At 39.4% G+C, this 22,935-nt stretch overlaps 1 protein-coding gene across 2 annotated transcripts in view; it reads right to left on the bottom strand.

Annotated features, from left to right (window-relative positions):
• ALKBH8 (alkB homolog 8, tRNA methyltransferase) overlaps positions 1–16,884 on the bottom strand; it is a 120,300-nt gene extending 103,416 nt beyond the window's left edge. The window contains exons 1-3 of one of the 2 annotated variants that reach the window (XM_044929780.2): positions 16,758–16,884; positions 9,313–9,448; positions 3,172–3,409 (exon numbers count right to left, since the gene is read on the bottom strand). In XM_044929780.2, coding sequence (XP_044785715.1) covers positions 3,172–3,409; positions 9,313–9,448; positions 16,758–16,801 — 418 coding nt within the window. In that variant the 5' untranslated portion in view covers positions 16,802–16,884. The remainder of the gene's footprint in view (positions 1–3,171; positions 3,410–9,312; positions 9,449–16,757) is intronic. The other variant, XM_006079173.4, reaches the window with a different exon arrangement.
• Between the last annotated feature and the right edge of the window lie 6,051 nt (positions 16,885–22,935).

Below are 22,935 nucleotides of genomic sequence, written 5' to 3'. Positions count from 1 at the left end.
CTTATAAAACTGCAAATAGAACTGTCATATGACCCAGCAATCCCACTGCTGGGCATATACACCAAGGAAACCAGAATTGAAAGAGACATATGTACCCCAATGTTCACTGCAGCAATGTTTACAATAGGTAGGACATGAAAACAACCAAGGTGTCCATTGGCAGATGCATGGAAGTTGTGGTACATAAACACAATGGAATATTATGCAACTATAAAAGGGAAGACATTTGAGTCAGTTCTAATGAGGTGGATAAACTGGAATCTATCATACAGAGTGAAGTAAGTGAGAAAGAGAAACACCAATTCAGTATAATAACACATATATATGGAATTTACAAAGATGGTAATCACAATCCTATATACAAGGCAGCAAAAGAGACACAGATGTAAAGAACAGACTTTTGGACTCTGTGGGAGAAGGCAAAAGTGGGATAATTTGAGAGAATAGCACTGAAACATGTATATTACCATATGTAAAATAGATGACCATGCAAGTTCAATGCATGGAGCAGGGCACCCAAAGTCAGTGCTCTGGGACAACCCAGAGAGATGAGGTGGGGAGGGAGATGAGTGGGGGGTTCAGGATTGGCGGACACATGTGCACCTGTAGCTGACTCATGTCGATGTATGGCAAAAACCATCACAATACTGTAAAGTAATTATCCTTCAATTAAAATAGTTAGTTTTTTTTTAAGTCAAGAAACAGGATTCTGGCCCCACATAGGTGAGGTACACATGGAAGAAATTATTTCAGTATACCCAGACGCTTGCATATTTCTAAACTTAGAAAAGTGTTAAATTCCTTAACTTGAAAGATATATGATTTTCCCTAATTAACAGTAATCTTTGACACTGAGACTACCAGCCCCACTGTATCGCAAACTCCTACATAACTTGACTGCTTCCCCCACTGCCTCAAAGCAGTTTCTCAGGACTCCTTGAGATGCTGTCTCCTGGGCTTAAAGTCCTAAACATTCCCACCAAATAAAACATAACTATCAATTTATAGGTTGTGACTGTTTTTTTTTTTTCAGTCAACATTCTAAGCCTCATTTTCAGAAATCATAATGTTGAAAGGCATATAACATATCAGTATGTGTGCTGCCAAAGGGAGCCCAGCACACAACATATTAAAAATACAAAAATTAAGGCTGAGATAAAAATCATGGTACATTTTATCCACTGCAATTACCAATAGCAAATACAACAGTATCTACTTAAGTATTTTGTTTGAACACGATCAGGCCACTTTTTAAATCTAAGAAAGTTTTCTCATATCTACAGTATGCCCCTCCATAAACAAACCAGATTCTAAATACTTAATATAAAATTTAAATATTCATTTTTACTTCTATGGTCAAGTAATAGAAAAATGTGAAATAACAGTATGGTGGTTTCTCAAAAATCTAGAGTTGCTATATGACCCAGCAATTCCACTCCTGGGCATACATCTGGACAAAACTGTAATTCAAAAAGATACACACACACCAATGTTCCCAGTAGCATTATTTACAACAGCCAAGACATGGAAGAAACATAAATTCCCATGGACAGATGAATGGATAAAGAAGATGTATGTGTACACACACACACACATATATATATATATGTATAACGGAATACTACTCGGCCATAAAAAATGAAAGAATGCCATCTGTAGCATGGATGGAAACAGAGATTATCATACTAAGGTAAGTGAGAAAGAGAGAGACAAATACCATATGATATCACTTATATGTGGAATCTAAAATATGACACATATGATCTTATTTACAAAACAGAAACAGACTTACAGATATAGAGAGCAGATTTTTGGTTGCTTGCCAAGGGCAGGGAAGTAGGAGAGGCATGGTTTGTGAGTTTGGGGTTAGCAGACGCAAGCTACTGCATATAAAATGGATACACAACAAGGTCCTACTGTGTAGTACAGGAAACTATATTCAATATCCCATATAAACCATAGTGTAAAATATATCACATATATATATAACTGAATCACCTCGCTATATACCAGAAACTAACACAACATTGTAAGTCAACTATACTTCAATTAAAAAAAAAGAAAGCCTCTGCATCTAATACAGGATTTCAAATAAAAACCATTCCAAAATTCATTTCATGCAATTTCTTACACTGTTCAACATGCTGGAGGAAAACCCAATGATAATATTCTGATTAAGATTTATTCTTAAACCATATAATTTTTAAAAACTGACCACAAAGCAAAATATGAAAACAATCTACTTTGCAAAATCTGAAAGCTTAAGTTAGATTTAAAATTAAGTACATATAGACACTGAGAATTATAACTTATAAAACATATCTTTAATGGAGTTATTTAAAGTTTCCTTTGAGTCTTATTTTAAAAAACATAATTTTGACATATACTCACTTACTTACCCACAGCTTACCTAGACAAAACTGTTTAACTGCCTAAACAGGTAGCAAATGAATATAATAGCAGGAGATGAGATGTTTAAACATCAAAGTTCATCTCAATATATCTCATTTCCATGGGTCAGTGGTGAAAAGATGGAATAACCCCTACAGCAATTTTGTAAATCAGTCTGTCAAACTTTTATTTAAATTAGTTAACTGAATTTATTTAAATAAAATCAAATTTTAAAATCCACAGAACCATGCTGGACAACACAGATATAAAATATGAACATATTTCTACCAACACAGAAAGTTCAACTGACTATCACCACTATAAAGCTTCACGCATCTTTGGTGGCTAAAGTTGTTCCTCCATAATCGTGAACCTTGGCACACAATCATTTGGATCACAATTAATTTCTAAGTGATTAATTGAAAGCTTCTAGGTAGACACTGTAAAATAAATCTGAACCCTTAACAATAAATACTGAAAAACACAATTAGACAGCAGGGTTCCAAAATAAATAACATATATAATAAAGATATTGTTAGCTTGGTGGGACCAGCTCCTCAGAAATAATTAACTGTATCTCAATCACCTCCCTTCAACTACTAGTCCCATACCTATACAATACTAGGCATTTAAAGAATGTTAAAAAAAAGGGGGGGTTTGCTTAACCCCAAAATGGGATGTCCTATTTTGTTTCACAATAACTAAAACTTTCGACTTAGATATGAAAGAAAACTCACACAAAAGCAAAAACATTTTTAAAAAGATACCTGTCTGATATACCTTTTTCCACAAAATTCAAGTACAGGATGATCTTTTGTCCTAAATCATCCACTATTTCTTTACCATTGAGAGTATCATAGGCTTTCTTGGATTCTTCTACAGTTTTGTATCTTACACATGAGTAGGGTTTATTAGGTGGCATTAAGAGAGCATCCACCAATCCACATTTCTCTAAAACTGGGAGCAGTTGGTTCCTACTCACTTGATTACCCAAACCACCATTGGCAACAATCAGACTCTAAAAAGACAAAAAAAGAAAGTAATATGAGCAGTTATCAACCTGTTATTTTTAAATAACATTTTAAAATAAAATATTGTAAATGATACTGATTTTTAAATAGCCTTTTAGTGACCATAAACACACATTAAAAGATAACTTTCACTGTTCATAAATTTAACATAATGAAACAGAAAGAAGAGGTAGAGAGGAGAAGAAACGAGGATTTACATAAATCTTGCTTTTTGGCTAGACACTGTGCTATATATTTTTATACTCAATCTTCATTAAAACAATCTTCACAACAATCTTGTGTGTGCTCAGTCACATCCGACTCTTTGTGGCCCCACAGACTGTAGCCCACCAAGCTCTTCTGTCCATGGAGTTTTCCAGGCAAGAATACTGGAGCAATTTGCCATTTCCTACTTCAGGGGATCTTCCCAATCAAGGGACTGAACCTGCATCCCTGCAACTCCTTCATTGGCAGGTAGATTCATCACTAGCACAACCTGAGAAGCCCTCACAATAATCCTACAAAGTGGGTAATATTAGCCCCACTTCATATGGAAAGAAACTAAAAATCAGAAAATGAGGTTAAGGTAGTAATTGTTTGGGGTTGAATTTCAAATTTACTTCTGTCAGTTTCCAGAATCTATACTTTTTGATATAACCATTATACAATGTTTACTAAAAACTAAAGGTAAAGGTACTGGCTCAAAGAAAAAAAACAACTACAAGTTCTATTGAATACGAAATAGGAAAAGTTTCCTGTATCTGGATTATCCAGTCATTTTGCAATTAAATTTTTTTTCTTTGAAAATATCATGCTTACTTCCTTGTCATTTGCAATCCTGTTCAACTTTACTCAAGGAATTTGGTGGGGAAGAGGTCTCCTATTTTTATCCTGATGCTTGAAGCCTCATAGTCTCTGTAGTTAAAAACATTCTTCACTATGTTAAGATCTTTAAATTCTGAAGCATAACAAAAGTAAACAACTAATGGCCTACCCGCATCAGTTTCATCATTTACACCAGATACTGGCAAAGCTTTTCTGAAAAATGCCAGAGTAAATATTCTAGGTTTCACAGATCATACAAGGCTCTGTCACATAGTTCCATTAATTATTTTTTGTTGTTGTTCAGTCATCCAGTTGTGTCCAACTCTTTGCAACCCCAGGGACTGCAGCAGGCCAGGTCTCCCTGTGCCTCATCACCTCCTGAAGTTTGCCCAAGTTCATGTCCATTGCATCAGTGATGACATCCAGCCATCTCATTCTCTGACACCCTCTTCTTCTGCCCTCAATCTTTTCCCAGCATCAGGAACTTATCTAATGAGTCGGCTGTTTGCACCAGTTGACCAAAATACTGGAGCTTCAGCTTCAGCATCAGTTCTTCCAAAGTGTATTCAGGGTTGATTTCCCTTAAGATTAACTGGTTTGATCTCCTTGCCGTCCAAGGGACTCCTTTGATGTTCTGCCTTCTTTACAGTCCAGCTCTCACAACTGTGCACGACCACTAGGGAGACCACAGCCTTGACTATTACAAACCTTTCGTCAGCAGAGTAATGTGTCTGCATTTCAACATACTGTCTAGGTTTGTCATAGTTTTCCAGCCAAGAAGCAATCATCTTCTGATTTCATGGCTGCAGTTACCATCTGCAGTGATTTTAGAGCCCAAGAGAAGGAAATCTGTCACTACTTCCACCTTTTCCCCTTCTATTTGCCATGCAGTAATAGGGCAGGATGCCATGATCTTATTATTAATATTTAGTTTTAAGCTAGCTATTTCACTCTCCTCCTTCACCCTTATCAAGAGGTTGATCAAGAGGTTCTTTAGTTCCTCTTCACTTTTTGCCACTAGAGTGGTATCATCCACGTAACTGAGACTGGTGATGTTTCTCCCGCCTATCTTGATTCTAGTTTATAACTCATCCAGCCTGGCATTTCTCATAACGTGCTCAGCGTACAGCTTAAATAAACAGGGTGACAGCAGACAGCCCTGTCATACTTTCTTAATTCTGAACCAATCAGTTGTTCTGTACAAGGTTCTAACTGTTGCTTCATGACCCACAGAAAGGTTTCTCAGGAGACAGGTTAAATGGGTCTGGTATTTCCATCTCTTTGATAGCTTTCCACAATTTGTTATGATCCACACAGTCAAAGGCTTTAGTAAAGTTGATGAAACAGAGATAGATGTTTTTCTGGAATTCCCTTGCTTTCTGTATTATCAGGCGAGTGTTGGCAATTTGATCTCTGGTTACTATGCCCTTTCTAAACCCAGCTAGGTCGTCTGGAAGTTCTTGGTTCGTGTATTGCTGAAGCCCAGTGTGCAAGATTTTAAGCATGACCTTACTAGCATGGGAGATGAGTGCAACCGTCTGATGGTTTGAACATTCTTTAGTACTACCCTTCTTGGGGACTGGAATGAGGATTGACCTTTTCCAGTCCTGTAGCCACTGCTGGGTCTTCCAGATGTTCTGATATATTGAGTGCAGCACTTTGACAGCATCATCCTTTGGGGCTGTGAACAGCTACTAGAATTCCATTGCATCCACTAGCTTTCTTAACAGCAGTGCTTCCTAAATAAGGCCCACTTGACTTCACACTCCAGAATATCTGGCCCTGGGCTCTGGGTAACTGACCACACTATCATACTTATCCAGTTCATCAAGATCTTTTTTGTACAATTCTTCTGTGTATTCTTTCCATCTCTTCTTGATCTCTTCAGCATCTACTAAGTCTCTATTTAGTTGTAATTTTTTAACAACCCTTAAAATGTAAAACTCTTTCTTAGCTAACAAGTCAGATTTGACCTGAAGACAGTAGTCTACCAACACTTGATTTATATGAAGCTGGAGTTTAGAACATAATGTATCAGTTTCATATGTATAAAATGAGAAGATTCATATCTAGAACCTTGTTTTAAAAGAATGTAAAAGAAATTATTATAAAATTGGATAATAAGTAAAACTCTGCTCTGTTATGGGGCAGCCAATAGTTTATATGTATGGTGGCTCAGTGGTAAAGAAACCACCCGCAGTGCAGGAGAAACAGGTTTGATCCCTGGGTGGGGAAGATGCCCTGGAGAAGGAAATGTCAATCCACTCCAGTATTCTTGCCTGGGAAATCCCATGGACAGAGGAGCCTGGCAGACTACCATCCATGGGGTTTCAAAAGAGCTGAACAGGACTTAGTGACGAAAGAACATGTAAGTATACACACACACAGACATACAATAAACATACTAATACAATACTATAAAATATGGTATAAAATTTAGTCTCAGATGGTTTATCCTGGACTCATTCAGTGAGATTATAAATTAAAGTACCAGAATAGCTTTGGTCATATGTAGCCATAATACAAAAATATTTCCAGTATTCCCAAATCTAAGGACATACAAGTTTTGTAACTGACAAGGATCCATAGCCCCACCTAGGAATTGGGGAAGACAGTGAGAGGTGACCTGAGGAGGAATAGCAGTACTCAAAAATGCTGTCCAAGTGATTTGTGGGCAATGCTGAAGTCAAACCACACAAAAACAAGTGTAATGTGGGAAGGAAGGGAGGAACTTACTTACTATTACATGTGGGCTATACAATTAATGCTTACTTTAATAAACAGTTGTTCAGTCAAGCAATTTTTCCAGTAATATGAAGAAAAGAATTCAGATTTTTTAAAGTTATCTCAGTCCTGATAGGTTGAGGACCATGGCTCTAGAAAAACCTAACAATCACTATAACATTGTACAAAGATACCTACGTGCATGCGTGCTAAGTTGCTTTAGTCGTGTCTGACTCTGTGTGACCCTAAGGACTGCAGCCTGCCAGGCTCCTCTGTCCACAGGTTCTCTAGGCAAGATCACTGGAGTGGATTGCCATGCCTCCTCCAAGGGATCTTCTGACCCAGGGATCAAACCTACGCCTCTTGAGACTCCTGTACTGGCAGGCGGGTTCTTTACCACTATTACCACTGGGAAGTCCACAAAGATATCTATATTTATGACATATAGTAAAAAGAGCATTTGTTCTCCTCTAGATATATAACATATAATTGGAAGTCCTTCTACAAATGTTTTCTCTTCCTTTAAAAGTACTGAGGAGAAAAAAATAATCAAGTCCAAATAAAATGACACTTTGGGAGCCATGAAGATGAGGTTAAAACTTCTAAAGATCTAAAAGAGAAGTTCATCTCAACCAGAAACAAGTTTCAGAGGCAGCAAAGAAACCCATTTCTTTTCTTACTACTTTTCTACACAACCCCTGTAAGGGGGAAAAAAAGCAAGTTATGCTTGAGAATTGATGAAAATAGAGTATGTCATTAATCTTCTGAAAGCCTCACAGCCGCAGTGGCTCTTGGCAGTAAGTGTGTGCATATATATTAATTCTAATCTATTATCTACTCCATCCTTTTTTGTGGGATTTGGTTTAAATTATCTGAAGTTATTAATTTGTGTGTGTGTGTGCTTTTATCGAAGGTCTTCTTCAGGAAAGGAAAAGTCCTCCACTAGGCTGGTTTTTAGATGATGCCTTACAACTGTTTCTTTAGTGCTTAGTGTTTGATAAGGATTTTGCATCTGCAAAGCACATTTCTAATCAGCCCCATCTTGGCGCTCCTGCTCTCCATTGCAGAACCAGGCCACAGGAACGCATCTCACACCACAAGCAGCTTACCTAATTACATTAAACTGTATTTCATCGGTTGTGGAGCCCACAAGCCACCCAGCATCGTCAGCACAGGCCGCGGGAGCAGGAGTACCTGGAGGCCCATGACCATGAGGGAACAGCACAGGAACCCGGGCGTGAGGCACACTGTGCAAGGACACCACGGGTGGGTGAGCCTGAAGCTACTAATATGTAAGGAAATCTATGTAGGGCTAATATTAAAGCTCCACTCATTCCTAAACTGTGATGCAGCACAGAAGACAGAACAAGAGTGATAGAAGAGTACTAGTCTGAGAATCAAGAGATCTAAGTTTTGATCTCAGCTTCACCTTCTAAACTGTATGTCTTTGGCCCTCAGTAGTAAGTTCCCTTACTATCCTTATCCTATATCTTTACAATCAGAACGAATAGCATAAGAATACTTTATACTCATATGGTATTTCAATGACTAGGTAGTACTATCATACACATGTTCTCTTTAGAATCTAACAACCCAATGTAATAAAAAGGTATGTAATAGTATGTCCTTACAAATGAAGAAAGCTGAGGTCAAAGGGTACTGCTCATGTACAAATAAGTGGAGAAGCTAAGAGTTAAGCTAACTTCTCCTCATTCATAGCCCAGGAAGAGGTGTGTGTGTGTGTGTGTGTGTGTGTGTATACATGCATACATATATATCATTTAATCATTGCCCATCAGAAAATAAAAAGGTTTTATAAATAAAACCTCATAAATAAAAAATGTTTCACAGCATATAATCAAAATACTTTATAACAGAGATAAAGTTAGGAATAGAAGAAAGAAGATTGCATTAGGGTACAAAAGATCTAGCTTTAGATTTTGATTCAGCACCTTATATCAATGGACATATCATAACCTCTCAGAACCTTAGTTTTCTCACCTATGTCATAATGACTTCTAGGAAATTAAATATAATATGAGTATAAGTATGCTTTATAAACTGTAAATAGATATATAGTGTTATTGTTATTAATGCAGAATTGCAGCTTCCTCTAGTTCAAACAACACAATCAATGGAAATTCAAACTATACTAGGCTATGTCCCAAAATAGAAAGTTAGAAGGTCCTATCATATATATCTATATACATCTATATATATCTATATATATACACACACATACATTTAACAGAGACTGTAACACATGATGGAACTTCTTCTCTGAGCAATTAACAATGCTACTGAGAACACAATAACATGGCAATACATTTAAATTCAAGTTATAATAATAGTTCTAGGTTACCTGAGTAGCATAAGATACTGTATCAATGCCTTCATGTCTCAGCAAAGTATGCCTGGCTTTAATTTGTTTCCTTAAGAGTTTCTTCTCAGTTTTACTGAGTTTGTAATTACTTTGGTGGTTGCTGTTCATGACAATCCTGGGGAAAAAAAAGGACAAAATGTCAACCTTAGGAATCAGAAAGGGATAGTTATAATACTGTTCATGTATTTTATACTTTATAAATGTTTCTATGTGACAATTTTTAAACACCTACTATACTTTTCACCAACCAAGAGAAGTGAGAACAAACAGATGCATGGACAACAAAGGAATATTTAAGAAGGTAACAAAGAAGCAAGAACATCTAACAGCATGCCTGGTAGGTTCTACAAAACAGTCAGTGCTTTAGTGCTATTAAGTGGGCTGTTTTCCCATATCCAATCTCTTTACTTATGAAGTCATAAGTAAAATGTGCCAGACAAATCTCACATGTTCTTGTTATTGTTGTTCAGTCACTAAGTCGTATCCTACTCTTTGCAGCTTCATGGACTGCAGCACACCAGGATTCCCTGTCCTTCACTTTCTCCTGGAGTTTGCTCAAATTCATGTCCACTGAATCAGTAATGCCATCCAACCATCTCATCCTCTGCTGCCCCCTTCTCTTCCTGCCCTCAATTTTTCCCAGCATCAGGTTCTTTTCCAATGAGTCAGCTCTTTCCATCAGGTGGCCAAAGTACTGGAGCTTCAGCTTCAGCATCAGTTCTTTCAATAGTCAGGGCTGATTTCCTTTAGGATTGACTGGTTTGATCTCCTTGCTGTCCAAAGGACTCTAAACAGTGTTCGCCAGCATCACAATCCGAAAGCATCAATTCTTTGGCACTCAGCCTTCTTTGTGTTCCAACTCTCACATCCATACATGACTACTGGAAAAACCATAGCTTTGACTATATGGACCTTTGTCAGCAAAGTGATATCTCTGCTTTTGAATATGCTGTCTAGGTCTGTCATAGCTTTCCTTCCAAGGAGCAAGTGTCTTCTAATTTCATGGCTACAGTCACCATGTGCAGTGATTTTGGAGCCCAAGAAAATAAAAGCTGTTACTGTTTCCACTTTTTTCCCATCTTTGCCATGAAGTGAAGGGACTGGATGCCATGATCTTAGTTTTTTGAATGTTGACTTTTAAGCCAGCTTTTTCACTCTCCTCTTTCACCCTCATCAATATTAGGAAAGGAAAAAAAAGAAACAAAACAAAAAATTCACAGTAGAATATACAGTATGATTCCATTATATAAAGTTCAAAATTCAAAAGTAAGCCATATGTTGTTCAGAAATACACATATAGCATAAAAGCAAGGAAATGATAAATACAAAGTACAGGAGAGAAGTTATTTCAGGGGAGAAGAGAAAACCGCAATATGAAAGGGACACACAGAAGTATTAGAAGTATTTAAGCTAGGTGGTGGTTTAGGTGTTTGTTTTATTATTTTTATAAACTGTGTATGTTAAATATTTGGAATCTATAACTTTCAAAATAACAGGTATAAGAACACCATAGAATTATGTTTTCATTTTTAAAAGATATGTCAATCAGTAAGTAGTTGCTGAGTACTTTCCCAAAAAGGTCTTCACACTATCCAAATCAGCTCCCTGCATCATGCTTTATTACAGAAGCCTATTTTATTTTGCTCACAGAATTTAACAAAATTTGTGATGTTTAATTTGTTGGCTTAATTCCTCCATCAGGATGTAAACTCCAGGAGAACAGGAATGCCAACACACAGCAGGTGCTCAACAAAAGTTTGTTGAAGGGATAAACAAATGATGAGTGAACACACACATGCCTACTTAAGGACTCAGCACTCTACAGCACACAAATACAATACATGGTTTATGCTTTCAACACAGGTTTATAAGTTAGTTGAGGAAAACAGACAAACTTTAAACAATGAAAGAATATGACATATCTTTAGGTAATTAAGTGTTAATGTTCTTTAAGAGTGATATAGAGACAAAAAAGATAAGATTGATGTTAACTGGAAAAGTTTGGGAGAACTTCAAAACAGAAGGGGACTTGAGATGAGTATCACAGAACAGGAAGATTACACAGTCATACGGAAGGGAAGGGATCCAGAGAGGCAATAAAGAACAGAAGCTAAAAACAGAAATGGATGTGTCTGGCAAAGACACTGAGTAGTGACATAATTTTTTAGAAGACAGAATGCTGGCTGACCCACCAATTCCACTCTTCACCCACTTGAAAGCCTTCAAAGTTAGCAAACAAAATAAACTTACGAACTTAAATAAAATAATTTCAAAGCAGCTCTTAAAGAGTCAAAACTCTATTAGTTTTTATATACAGAATTAAAATGTTGAGACTACTGAAAAAACGGCAGTAATCCAGCTTAAATAATACATGTAGCACATGAGACAGGAGGTAAGGCCAGTAAAATAGGCGAGCTGGACAGCACAATAGGGAAATGAGAGGCAAAAGGACTTGCAATAATCCAGTTTAACAAGTAGAAATGCTGGTCTCATCCAGGGTGAAGGCTGTACAAAGAAGGAAAAGGGAAACAGGGAGAGGGGGCAAAGATAAGTTCAAAACAATCAATAGGCTGTGATGACTACTCAGACATGAGGAAGAGAAGAATCGGACTGCTGGCTCAGACAGTAAAGAATCTTGCAGGAGACCTGGGTTCAATCCCTGGGTCAGGAAGATTCCCCTGGAGAACGGAATGTCTACCCACTTCAGTATTCTTGTCTGGAGAATTCCACGGACAGAGGAGCCTGGTGAGCTACAGTCCATGGAGTCACAAAGAGCGAGATAGGACTGAGTGACTAGTACTTTAACTTTGACTTTACTAACAAGACAGAGTGAGTGACGGAGAGGCTATAGTAATGTCATTCCCAATTCTAACTGCAAAGTCAGAAGAGGGTCAGGAAGAGCAGAACAGTAAGCAGAAGTGATAAGTCTGATTTACGATATCATACGTTTGAATTACTGGTGAGATACACAGTTCCAATGTCTAGCTGGCAGGTGAAAATATAAAGTGGCAAAGGAGAAGAAATAAGGTTAGAAAGAAAATTTCTGGAGTCATCGTTAGACAAGAAGGAGATAGCTGAATATACATTTTTAACACTGCACTAATTATTTGTTCTGTTTGTCCCCTTCCACTGGACTATGAGCTCTTTAATGACAAAAATTAAATATTTTTGTTTCCCCACAGCCTCCTCAGACAATATAACACAGTGTTTAGAGGTCGAAGTTCTAGTTCAAACCTCAGCTTTACCCTTTATTAGCTATCATGAACCTGTGTGAGTTACTAAGTTTTTTCTGTACTTAGGTTTCTTCACCTATAAAATAGGAATAAGAGTGCCTATTCATGGCACATAACTCCATCCAAACCCTGTCCTAAAAAATGTGACCAAACTCTACCATGGGTTATAGTAGCATAAAGCCATATCTTAGGATGATCCCAGCTTCTCATTAAAATGATTGCCTGAACCTAGAGGTATATCAACAGATGAATGGATAAAGAAGCTGCAGTACATATATACAATGGAATACTACTTAGTCATAAAAAGAAACACATTTGAGTCAGTTCTAATGAGGTGGATGAACCTAGAGCCTATTATACAAAGTAAGTCAGAAAGAAAAAAAAAAAACAAATATTGTATTAACGCATATATATGGAATCTAGAAGGATGGTACTAACAAACTCGTTCACAGAGCAGCAATGGAGATGCAGACATAGAGAACAGATTTATGGACAAGGGTAGGGGAGAAGAGGAAGAGGGTGAGATAAATGGAAAGAGTAGCATGGATGCATCAGAGAAGGCAATGGGAACCCACTCCAGTACTCTTGCCTTGAAAATCCCATGGATGGACGAGCCTGGTAGGCTGTAGTCCATGGGGTCACTAAGAGTCAGACACGACTGAGTGACTTCACTTTCACTTATCACTTTCATGCATTGGAGAAGGAAGTGGCAACCCACTCCAGTGTTCTTGCCTGGAGAATCCCAGGGACGGGGGAGCCTGGTGGGCTGCTGTCTATGGGGTCGCACAGAGTCGGACACGACTAAAGCGACTTAGCAGCAGCAGCAGCAACATGGATGCATGTACACTAACGTATGTAAATAGATAACCAATGGGAATTTGCTGTATGACTCAAGGAACTCAAACTGAGGCTCTGTAACAACTTAGAGGGGTGGAAATGGGTGGGAGACAGGAGGGAGATTCAAGAAGGAGGCAACATATGTACACCTAAGGTGAATTCAAGTTGATGCATGACAGAAATCAAACCAATATTGTATGCCAATCATCAATCAATTAAAAATAAGTATTTTTTTAAAAATGTTTGAGAAAACTTAAAATGCTGCCAGGAAATTTTGTTATTTGTTCTAGCAACTCATAACAATGCCTCTGACCTTCCTTTTTTTCTTTAAGGCACTAATTAAAAACAGCTTACAGTTGTGAACATGTATCAGTATCTCTTACAATTCAGAAGTTTTTCTCTCAAGGACCTGAATGTTATTCTTTTGAAATGTTTTTTGGGTTTGTTATGGTGTGCTTTTTTTTTTTGGCTGCACCATGTGGCTTGTGAGATCTTATTTCCCTGACCAGGGATTAAACCCATACCCTTAGCAATGAAAGCATGGAGTCCTAACCACTGAACTGGCAGGGAATTTCTCCTTTGAAATGTGATCATCAGGAAGCACAGGGCCTCTATGACCGTCTTTGTGACAGGATGGAATCCTAACTTTGATAACTGCCAGCTAACAAACAGGTGGCCTAAGTGCATTTCCACTGACCAACTCTACTGAGCCGGTGCATCAGGAAGATCCCCTGGAGACGGAAATGGCAACCCATTCCAGTATTCTTGCCTAAAGAATCCCATGGACAGAGGCGCCTGGGGGGCTACTGCCCATGTGGTCACAAAGAATCACACAGGACTGAGAGACTAACACTTTCACTTTCACTCTACTGAGCACCCCCACACACCCTAAGCACTTAGAAACAAATTGGAGCAGAGCTTAGCTCTTTCCCCTACTGTCCATAATTACCTAAATAAAATCTGTTTTCACTATTTTAACTAATGTCTGGCTGTGCTACTCTCTGACACAATTTCATAACTTTCTTAAATGACTACATATGTCTATTACTAAATTACTGTTAATTTCCAGAAGAGCCAGATGAGACTGGTTTAAAGACCAAGAAAAGCTGAGGGGGCCTCCAAGAATTATCTTATTGCCATTCCATTCCAAGATCACCATTTTTGCAGTCAGCAATGAAGAATGGGGATGAATCTACTACGAGTTTTTTTCTAAATATGTTACATGAGCAAAGACTGCAAAGTGGAAGAAATGAAAAAGAAAAGAATCGGAATACATTGTTTTAAGTCTGACACTAAGAGTCACCAGTAGATGGAGCCTCATAATCACATTTCTGGTATCCCCTTTCCCTTCTTCCCTCAGTCAGGCAATAGTACTACATGTGAAGACAGGTCTGAGTCCCCTTAACAAGGAAAAGACTGATACCAGCTGCTGAGACCTGGAGGGGCCCCTTTCTAACAAGGCCCATTCCCTGGCCAAGGAATTTCCACTACTGCACAAAGGCGTGCACATGCCTTGCCATGTTATGGGACTGTTATGGGATGTGACAAGAGCAAGGTCACTATTTTATTAGAATATTAGCCATGCTGTGTCTGGCCTAAGCACACTCCCCATAGGATAATAAGAATTTTGAGATCGCATCTGCTCTGTAAGAAAGTTTAACCCCAATACATTCTATTGGATACTGCCCTACGTGGAAATAATAATATATGTGCTATGCTCTCCTTGAATAAGAGAGCCTATAATGAACCAAGTAGTATAGACAAATGTTCCTGTGCTTGTACATAAATTAAATTATTAGCAAAGATTGGAAACAATTTGAGGCTTGGCTATAAAGTATATAGTACAGATATACAAACGATACATACAAATTTCTAGGACATACACATTATCCGTAATATGGGTTGACTCAAGGAAGGGAAAATAGGTAGACTGGGTACAGGAATGAGAAGGAGTGAAAGCTCCTCTTTTGCAACTTTTCAATTTAGTAGCTATTCAAATTGCATTATCAATTTTAAAAGGGGGAAAAAATGATGAGAAAAAACTGACCCCATCACTTGTCATATCACTTCACTTTAATTCTTTGAAGAACAACTACTCTATCTTTTTTAATGCCCTCTTTAATGTGTTTATTCTGTTTTCCTCCTTTAACTTACTAAAATGGAAGAAAAGCTATAACAAAGATGACTCGTTGGAAAAGACCCTGAGCTGGGAAAGATTGAGGGCAAGAGGAGAAGGGGACAACAGAGGATGAGATGGTTGGATGGCATCATCGATTCAATGTATATGAGTTTAAGCAAACTCCGGAGACAGTGAAGGGCATGGTAGCCAGGTATGCTGCAGTCCACGGTGTCGCAAAATCAGACACCACTGAACAACAATAAAATGATAGTAGAGATTTTTGTCTGTATTATTCACCCTGTAACACCCAGCACCTAGAGCAGGACCTAGCATATAATAGCCAATCAATAAACTCTTACTGAGTAAGCCTAAATTTACTGAATATGCCATCTTACGTCCTAAACCTCTTCTTCAGAATTGAGTTTGGTGGCCCTCTTCAATGTTTGCATTAATATATGATGTGCAACTATATCCCTGCATTTTCACATCATATTATAACTACTTTGTTGTGTGCTGCGTTCACCCAGAAGGCTGTCGCCTAATTGAAGGCACAGAATTTGAGTGTCTGGCATTCAGAAAGTACACAGTAAATATTTGCTAAATGAAATCAGCCAAAACTATTGGCTCACACTACGAAAAGCAGAAGAGTCTCAGGGATTACTCAAAAAAAGGGCATAGGAAGATATGGCAACCCACTCCAGTGTTCTTGCCTGGAGAATCCCAGGGACGGCGGAGTCTGGTGGGCTGCCGTCTGTGGGGTCGCACAGAGTCGGACACGACTGAAGCGACTTAGCAGCAGCAGCAGACCACCAGCAACACTCTCTTCACTGCACTGGCAGGAATCAGAAAAACTCAAGCTAACACCACAGACCAATACTTCCCAGATTACAGCCGCTTGTCTCCAAACCCTCCAAAAAAAACCAGACTGACACAGGCACCACGTGAGCACATGCACCTCAAACTCTAACAGAACCACTCAACGCACAGACACCCTACTGCCCACGGACAATCCCTCCTCTCCCTGGTTAGGTCCGAAGCTCATGGGGCAGAAACAGGACACCGGAAGAGGAAACAAGGGAAAGCGGAGATACGCAGCCTTCGTTCCGACCAATAAGAAGTACCACAAATCTCCACCTTGGCTCGGGAGCGGTTCTCAGCAAACGAGAGCTCTCTCCTTCGCCTAGTTCTCCCACTCTAACACAGAAAACCGAGACGGATATTCTCACACAACTCACCCGGGCGCCGCCATGTTGGAGAAAAACTGCACTACATTTCCCATGAGCCTTGTGGGCGATGCACGGCGCTCCCAGAATCCCTTTCGCCTCCCAGAAACTAGCTAAAACTGTCTCTGCTAAGAGTGTTTAATTACTGAGGTGCCTCCTCTCTGTTCCAGGGAAAATTATGTTGTCTTTTTGAGGGGGTGTAGTAAGCGTTGTGAGTGCAGCTTACTTGGAGTAGCTTCCCAAATGGACATGGTCAAACAGGTTTGTGTCCCTCGGGCCCTGATTAGTACCCACTTCCCCCTTGGACTGCGTGCATCTTTCTTCCTGAGTCTTATTAGGGGTATGGGAGGGGACTCTGGAGTCTGAAAGATAACTCGCAAGGACAAGAGAGAGGGAGGTGACTATGTATGAAGGTGCCCCGGGAATGATGAATACCACAGAAAGATGTGTGGAAGAATGTTGAGAGAGGTAAGACAGGAAAGATGGATTGTCCTATATAATGGAAGACTTTACACGATTGTGTTGGGTAGGCCTAAGGGGATCCCTGAAAGGGACTAATATGACCAGAGCTTCTGGTGGGAGGTAGGAAGAGAGACTAAAAGAAGACTAGGTACAGGCTATTGCAGTGCTGAAGTGAAAAAGGAAAAGATTTGGTAACAGATCAGAAATAAAAGACACCAGGATATGATGATGATTAGCTGTTGTTCCTGCTGTAATGTTATTTGTGTGATGTGAATGTATTATAACCATTCTGCTTGCATTGATTATGAGCTGTGTAAGTGCAGGGAAGGAAACTTGGGAGTAGGAAAGAAATTACTTCCTTATGGTGCTGCTGCTACTGCTAAGTCGCTTCAGTCGTGTCTGACTGTGTGACCCCATAGACGGCAGCCCACCAGGCTCCCCCGTCCCTGGGATTCTCCAGGCAAGAACACTGGAGTGGGTTGCCATTTCCTTCTCCAATGCATGAAAGTGAAAAGTGAAAGTGAAGTCGCTCAGTCGTGCCCCACTCTTAGCGACCCCATGGACTGCAGCCTACCAGGCTCCTCCATCCATAGGATTTTCCAGGCAAGAGTACTGGAGTGGGGTGCCATTGCCTTCTCCAAAGAGCTAACTAGTGGCTACCAAATTGAACAATACAGAATATCACATTATGTACTGCTAACCAATTTCAGTTTATTTCATCTCTATATGCACTCTGCTTGATGGTACTGGAGCTTCTAAAACTTTTGAATTTCTTAGCCTCTGTGAAACAACTCCTAGTTTTCTTTACACTTTCTGATCACTTGTTTTCAGAGTGTTTCACTAGCTTCTCTCTCTTTCCATGATTTAATGCAGGCAATCCTTCATGTTTTGTGTTTGACCCTTTTATCTACAGTCTCCCTGTCTGCCTCTTCAACAGATTTGTGAATCTTCTCCTAATTTTTATCTTCAATCCTTTCTTCCCTTTAGGAGGCAGTTTGATTTAGTAAAAACAATATGAACACTGGAGCGTGTGACCTGAAGTAGAAATTGCAAAATAACATTTGCCATATCAATCAATGGGGATTGATGTAACAATCTGACTATCATAGAAAGTAGCTATTAGTGGTTGTTCATTCCTTTTCTACCATCCTGATCCTGAGTTATAGACCCAAATTTCCAACCACTTGTCCATCCGTTCCTCCTTAAAAAAAAGTAGATACATATATATATATATATATATATATATATTTGATTTGGCCACTCCTCATGGCATGAGGGATCTTAGTTTCCCAACCAGGGATCAAACCCCAGGCCCCTGCAGTGAAAGTGCCAAGTCCTAACCACTGGACTGCCGCAGAAACCCAATACAGAAAAAATTTTTCATTCTAAGACAGCCAATCCAAAAAGTGGTGCTGGGAAAACTGGACAGCTACCTGTAAAAGAATGAAACTAGAACACTGTCTAACACCATACACAAAAATAAATTCAAAATGGAGTCAAGACTTAAATGTAGGGCCAAAAATTATAAAACTATTAGAGGAAAAGATGCTGAATATCACTCATCATTAGAGAAATGCAAATCAAAGCCACAATGAGGTAACACCTCACATAGTCAGAATGGACATCATTAAAAAATCTACAAACAATAAATGCTGGAGAGGGAGTGGAGAAAAGGGAACCCTCTTGCACTGCTGGTGGAAATGTAAACTGATACAACCATTATGGAGAACAGTATGGAGATTCCTTAAAAACTAGGAATAGAACTACCAATCAGATCAGATCAGTCGCTCAGTCATGTCCGACTCATTGCAACCCCATGAATCGCAGCACGCCAGGCCTCCCTGTCCCTCACCAACTCCCGGAGTTCACTCAGACTCACGTCCATCGAGTCAGTGATGCCATCCAGCCATCTCATCCTCTGTCGTCCCCTTCTCCTCCTGCCCCCAGTCCCTCCCAGCATCAGAGTCTTTTCCAATGAGTCAACTCTTCGCATGAGGTGGCCAAAGTACTGGAGTTTCAGCTTTAGCATCATTCCTTCCAAAGAAATCCCAGGGCTGATCTCCTTCAGAATGGACTGGTTGGATCTCCTTGCAGTCCAAGGGACTCTCAAGAGTCTTCGCCAACACCATAGTTCAAAACCATCAATTCTTCAGCGCTCAGCCTTCTTCACAGTCCAACTCTCACATCCATACATGACCACAGGAAAAACCATAGCCTTGACTAGACGAACCTTTGTTGGCAAAGGAATGTCTCTGCTTTTGAATATGCTATGTAGGTTGGTCATAACTTTCCTTCCAAGGAGTAAGCGTCTTTTAATTTCATGGCTGCACTCACCATCTGTAGTGATTTTGGAGCCCAGAAAAATAAAGTCTGACACTGTTTCCACTGTTTCCCCATCTTTTTCCCATGAAGTGATGGGACCAGATGCCATGATCTTCGTTTTCTGAATGTTGAGCTTTAAGCCAACTTTTTCACTCTCCACTTTCACTTTCATCAAGAGGCTTTTGAGTTCCTCTTCACTTTCTGCCATAAGGGTGGTGTCATCTGCATATCTGAGGTTATTGATACTTCTCCCGGCAATCTTGATTCCAGCTTGTGCTTCTTCCAGTCCAGCGTTTCTCATGATGTACTCTGCATATAAGTTAAATAAACAGGGTGACAATATACAGCCTTGACGAACTCCTTTTCCTATTTGGAACCAGTCTGTTGTTCCATATCCAGTTCTAACTGTTGCTTCCTGACCTGCATACAAATTTCTCAAGAGGCAGATCAGGTGGTCTGGTATTCCCACCTCTTGAAGAATTTTCCACAGTTTATTGTGATCCACACAGTCAAAGGCTTTGGCATAGTCAATAAAGCAGAAATAGATGTTTTTCTGGAACTCTCTTGCTTTTTCTATGATCCAGCGGATGTTGGCAATTTGATCTCTGGTTCCTCTGCCTTTTCTAAAACCAGCTTGAACATCAGGAAGTTCACAGTTCATATATTGCTGAAGCCTGGCTTGGAGAATTTTGAGCATTACTTTACTAGCGTATGACCCAACAATTACACTACTGGGCATATGCCCTGAAAAAACCATAGTTGAAAGAGATGCATGCACTCCACTGTTCATTCAGCATTTTTTTTTTACAATAACTAGGACATGGAAGCAACCTAGATATGATTCAACAGATGAATGGATATAGAAGTTGTGGTACATATATACAATGGAATATCACTCAGCTGTAAAAAGAATGTATTTGAGTCAATCTTTGTGAGGTGGATGAACCTAGAGCCTGTTGTATAGAGTGAACTAAATCAGAGAAAGATAAATATTGTATATTAATGCATATATATGGCATCTAGAATAATAGTATGGATGAACCTGTTTGCAGGGCAGCAATGGAGATGCAGACATAGAGAACACACTTGTGGACACAGTGGGGAAGCAGATGGGGAGAATTGAGAATAGCATGGAAACATATATATTACCATATGTAAATATACATATTACCATATGTAAAACAGATAGCCAGTGGGACTCTGCTGTGTAACACACAGACCTCAACTCAGTGAGCTGTGGCAACCTAGAGGGGTGGGATAGGGTGGGAGGTGGGAGGGAGGTTTATGAGGGAAGGGACATATATATACCTGTGGCTGATTCATGTTGATGTATGGCAGAAACCAGCATAATATTATAAAGCAATTATCCTTCCATAAAAATTTTTTTTAATTTTTATTCAATACTTTTTATACAAGCCCTTATCTTTTGCTCAGAATATTGCATGGATCATTTTTCCCAGAGATTACTCCCTGAAGTGATTTCCAGCTACATTAAGACCCTGATTTATTCATTGTGTAACTTCGGTGTCTTCCATAGTCTTGTAATAACAGAAATTCAATAAATGTTGAACTAAAAAGAAACCTAATTTGAAGATAGAATTCATCTTCACCTGAACCAAAAGCTTTACACAGTGATTTACAATAATTTTTCAAAGGTATTAAACGCTAATAACTTACCTTAGTAAAACCCATTCTCAACTTCATGATAGGTGAGTCCTCTGTGAGACTAGTGCAGAGGTTGGCATGATCTTTCCATAAAGGCCCATATAATAAACTCTCAGCTTTGTGGCCACATATGATCTCTGGTCAGATATTCCTGTTGTTGTTGCGGGGCAGGGGGGAGGGCCACAAGTATAAATGCTTTAAGAATATGAAAACCTTTTGGACCTCCCTGTTAGTCCAGTGGTTAAGACTTTACCCTCCAAATGCAGGGGCACAGGTTCCACCCCTGGTCGGGGAGGATCCCACATGCCATGTGGCACAGCCAAAAGCAAGAATATGAAAACCTTTCTTAGCTGCCTGGCTTATGCCAGCAGGATTTGGCTCATGGCTGTAGTTTGCTGACCCCTAGATCCTCTTTCCTGGACTCTATAATCCTGAATACAGACTCAAGGTTAAGCTAAGATTGGCACCACAATCTGAAGACCCTTATTACAAATTATAGTATAAATGAATTTAATCATATTAGTCAATTACTACATTTTACAGTGTAGTAAAGTAGAGATCTGTCCCACAGCAGAGTTCCAAAAACTAGGTATACGAGCAACATGTCATTTAGAATTGCTTTTAGTTGCCAGTGACAGAAAACTGAACTGATTGCTTGTAAACAAATAGTTGTTTTTCCTCAAATTACAAGCTATCCAGACAAAAAGCAGTCACTGGCACTGGTTCTGCTATTCTAAAATATCATCAAGAGGATCTAGGTGGTTTCTAGTCTCCTGCTCCACCATCCTTAGTATGTTGAGTTTATCTTCATGCTTGATGTCCCCTGGTTACAAGGTAGCTGCTGCCACTCTAGACCCCTTGTCCACCCTCCCCCACACACTAGCATCTCTAGCTGGATACAATAAGCTGAGTCTCCATCTTTTCATCTAGGAGATGGAATCCCCCTCATTTCTTTGACTACATATGGCTTACATATAATGTTGTGCATGATAATGGACACCCAGAGATATCCACACTCTAATCCTGGGAACTTGTGAATATGCAGATATAATAAAGTTTGCAGAACTTAAAAAAGATTATTCAGGGACCCAATGTAACATGATTCCTTAAGAGCAAAACATTTACCAAAGCTGGAGCAAGAAGAGATCAAGCAGAAGAAGTCAAAAAAGTTTCAACTGTGACTTTCTGAGATGTAACGGTCCATCTGCAAAGACTGAAGAGAGGCTCCTATGAGCTAACAAGGAAATGGGGACCTCAGTCCTACAACCACAAGGAACTGGTTTCTACCAACAAACTGAAAAGTGTGGAAGCAGATCCTTTTCAGAGCATTTTCATAAGAGCTCAGCCAGTCAACACCTTGATTCTGTCCTTAAAAAACTCACAGCAGAGAGACCAAGCAAGCCAACCCAAACTTCTGGCCTATGTAACAGTGAAATAACAAATTTGTGATAATTTGTTACATCAGCAATAGGAAACTCTTATTACACATGCTTACTCCAGACCAATCATTAGCTAAAGGGAGTGGAATTACCATGACTACTTTAAGCTGCTACTGCTACTGCTAAGTCACTTCAGTCGTGTCCGACTCTGTGTGACCCCACAGATGGCAGCCCATCAGGCCCCCCTGTCCCTGGGATTCTCCAGGCAAGAACACTGGAGTGGGTTGCCATTTCCTTATCCATTCATGAAAGTGAAAGTGAAGTCATTCAGTCGTGTCCGACTCCTAGCGACCCCATGGACT

This window comes from Bubalus bubalis, chromosome 16 (assembly GCF_019923935.1).
Source record: "Bubalus bubalis isolate 160015118507 breed Murrah chromosome 16, NDDB_SH_1, whole genome shotgun sequence".
In the NCBI taxonomy this organism is placed as follows: domain Eukaryota; kingdom Metazoa; phylum Chordata; class Mammalia; order Artiodactyla; family Bovidae; genus Bubalus; species Bubalus bubalis.
This window is presented reverse-complemented; position numbering and strand designations above follow the sequence as displayed.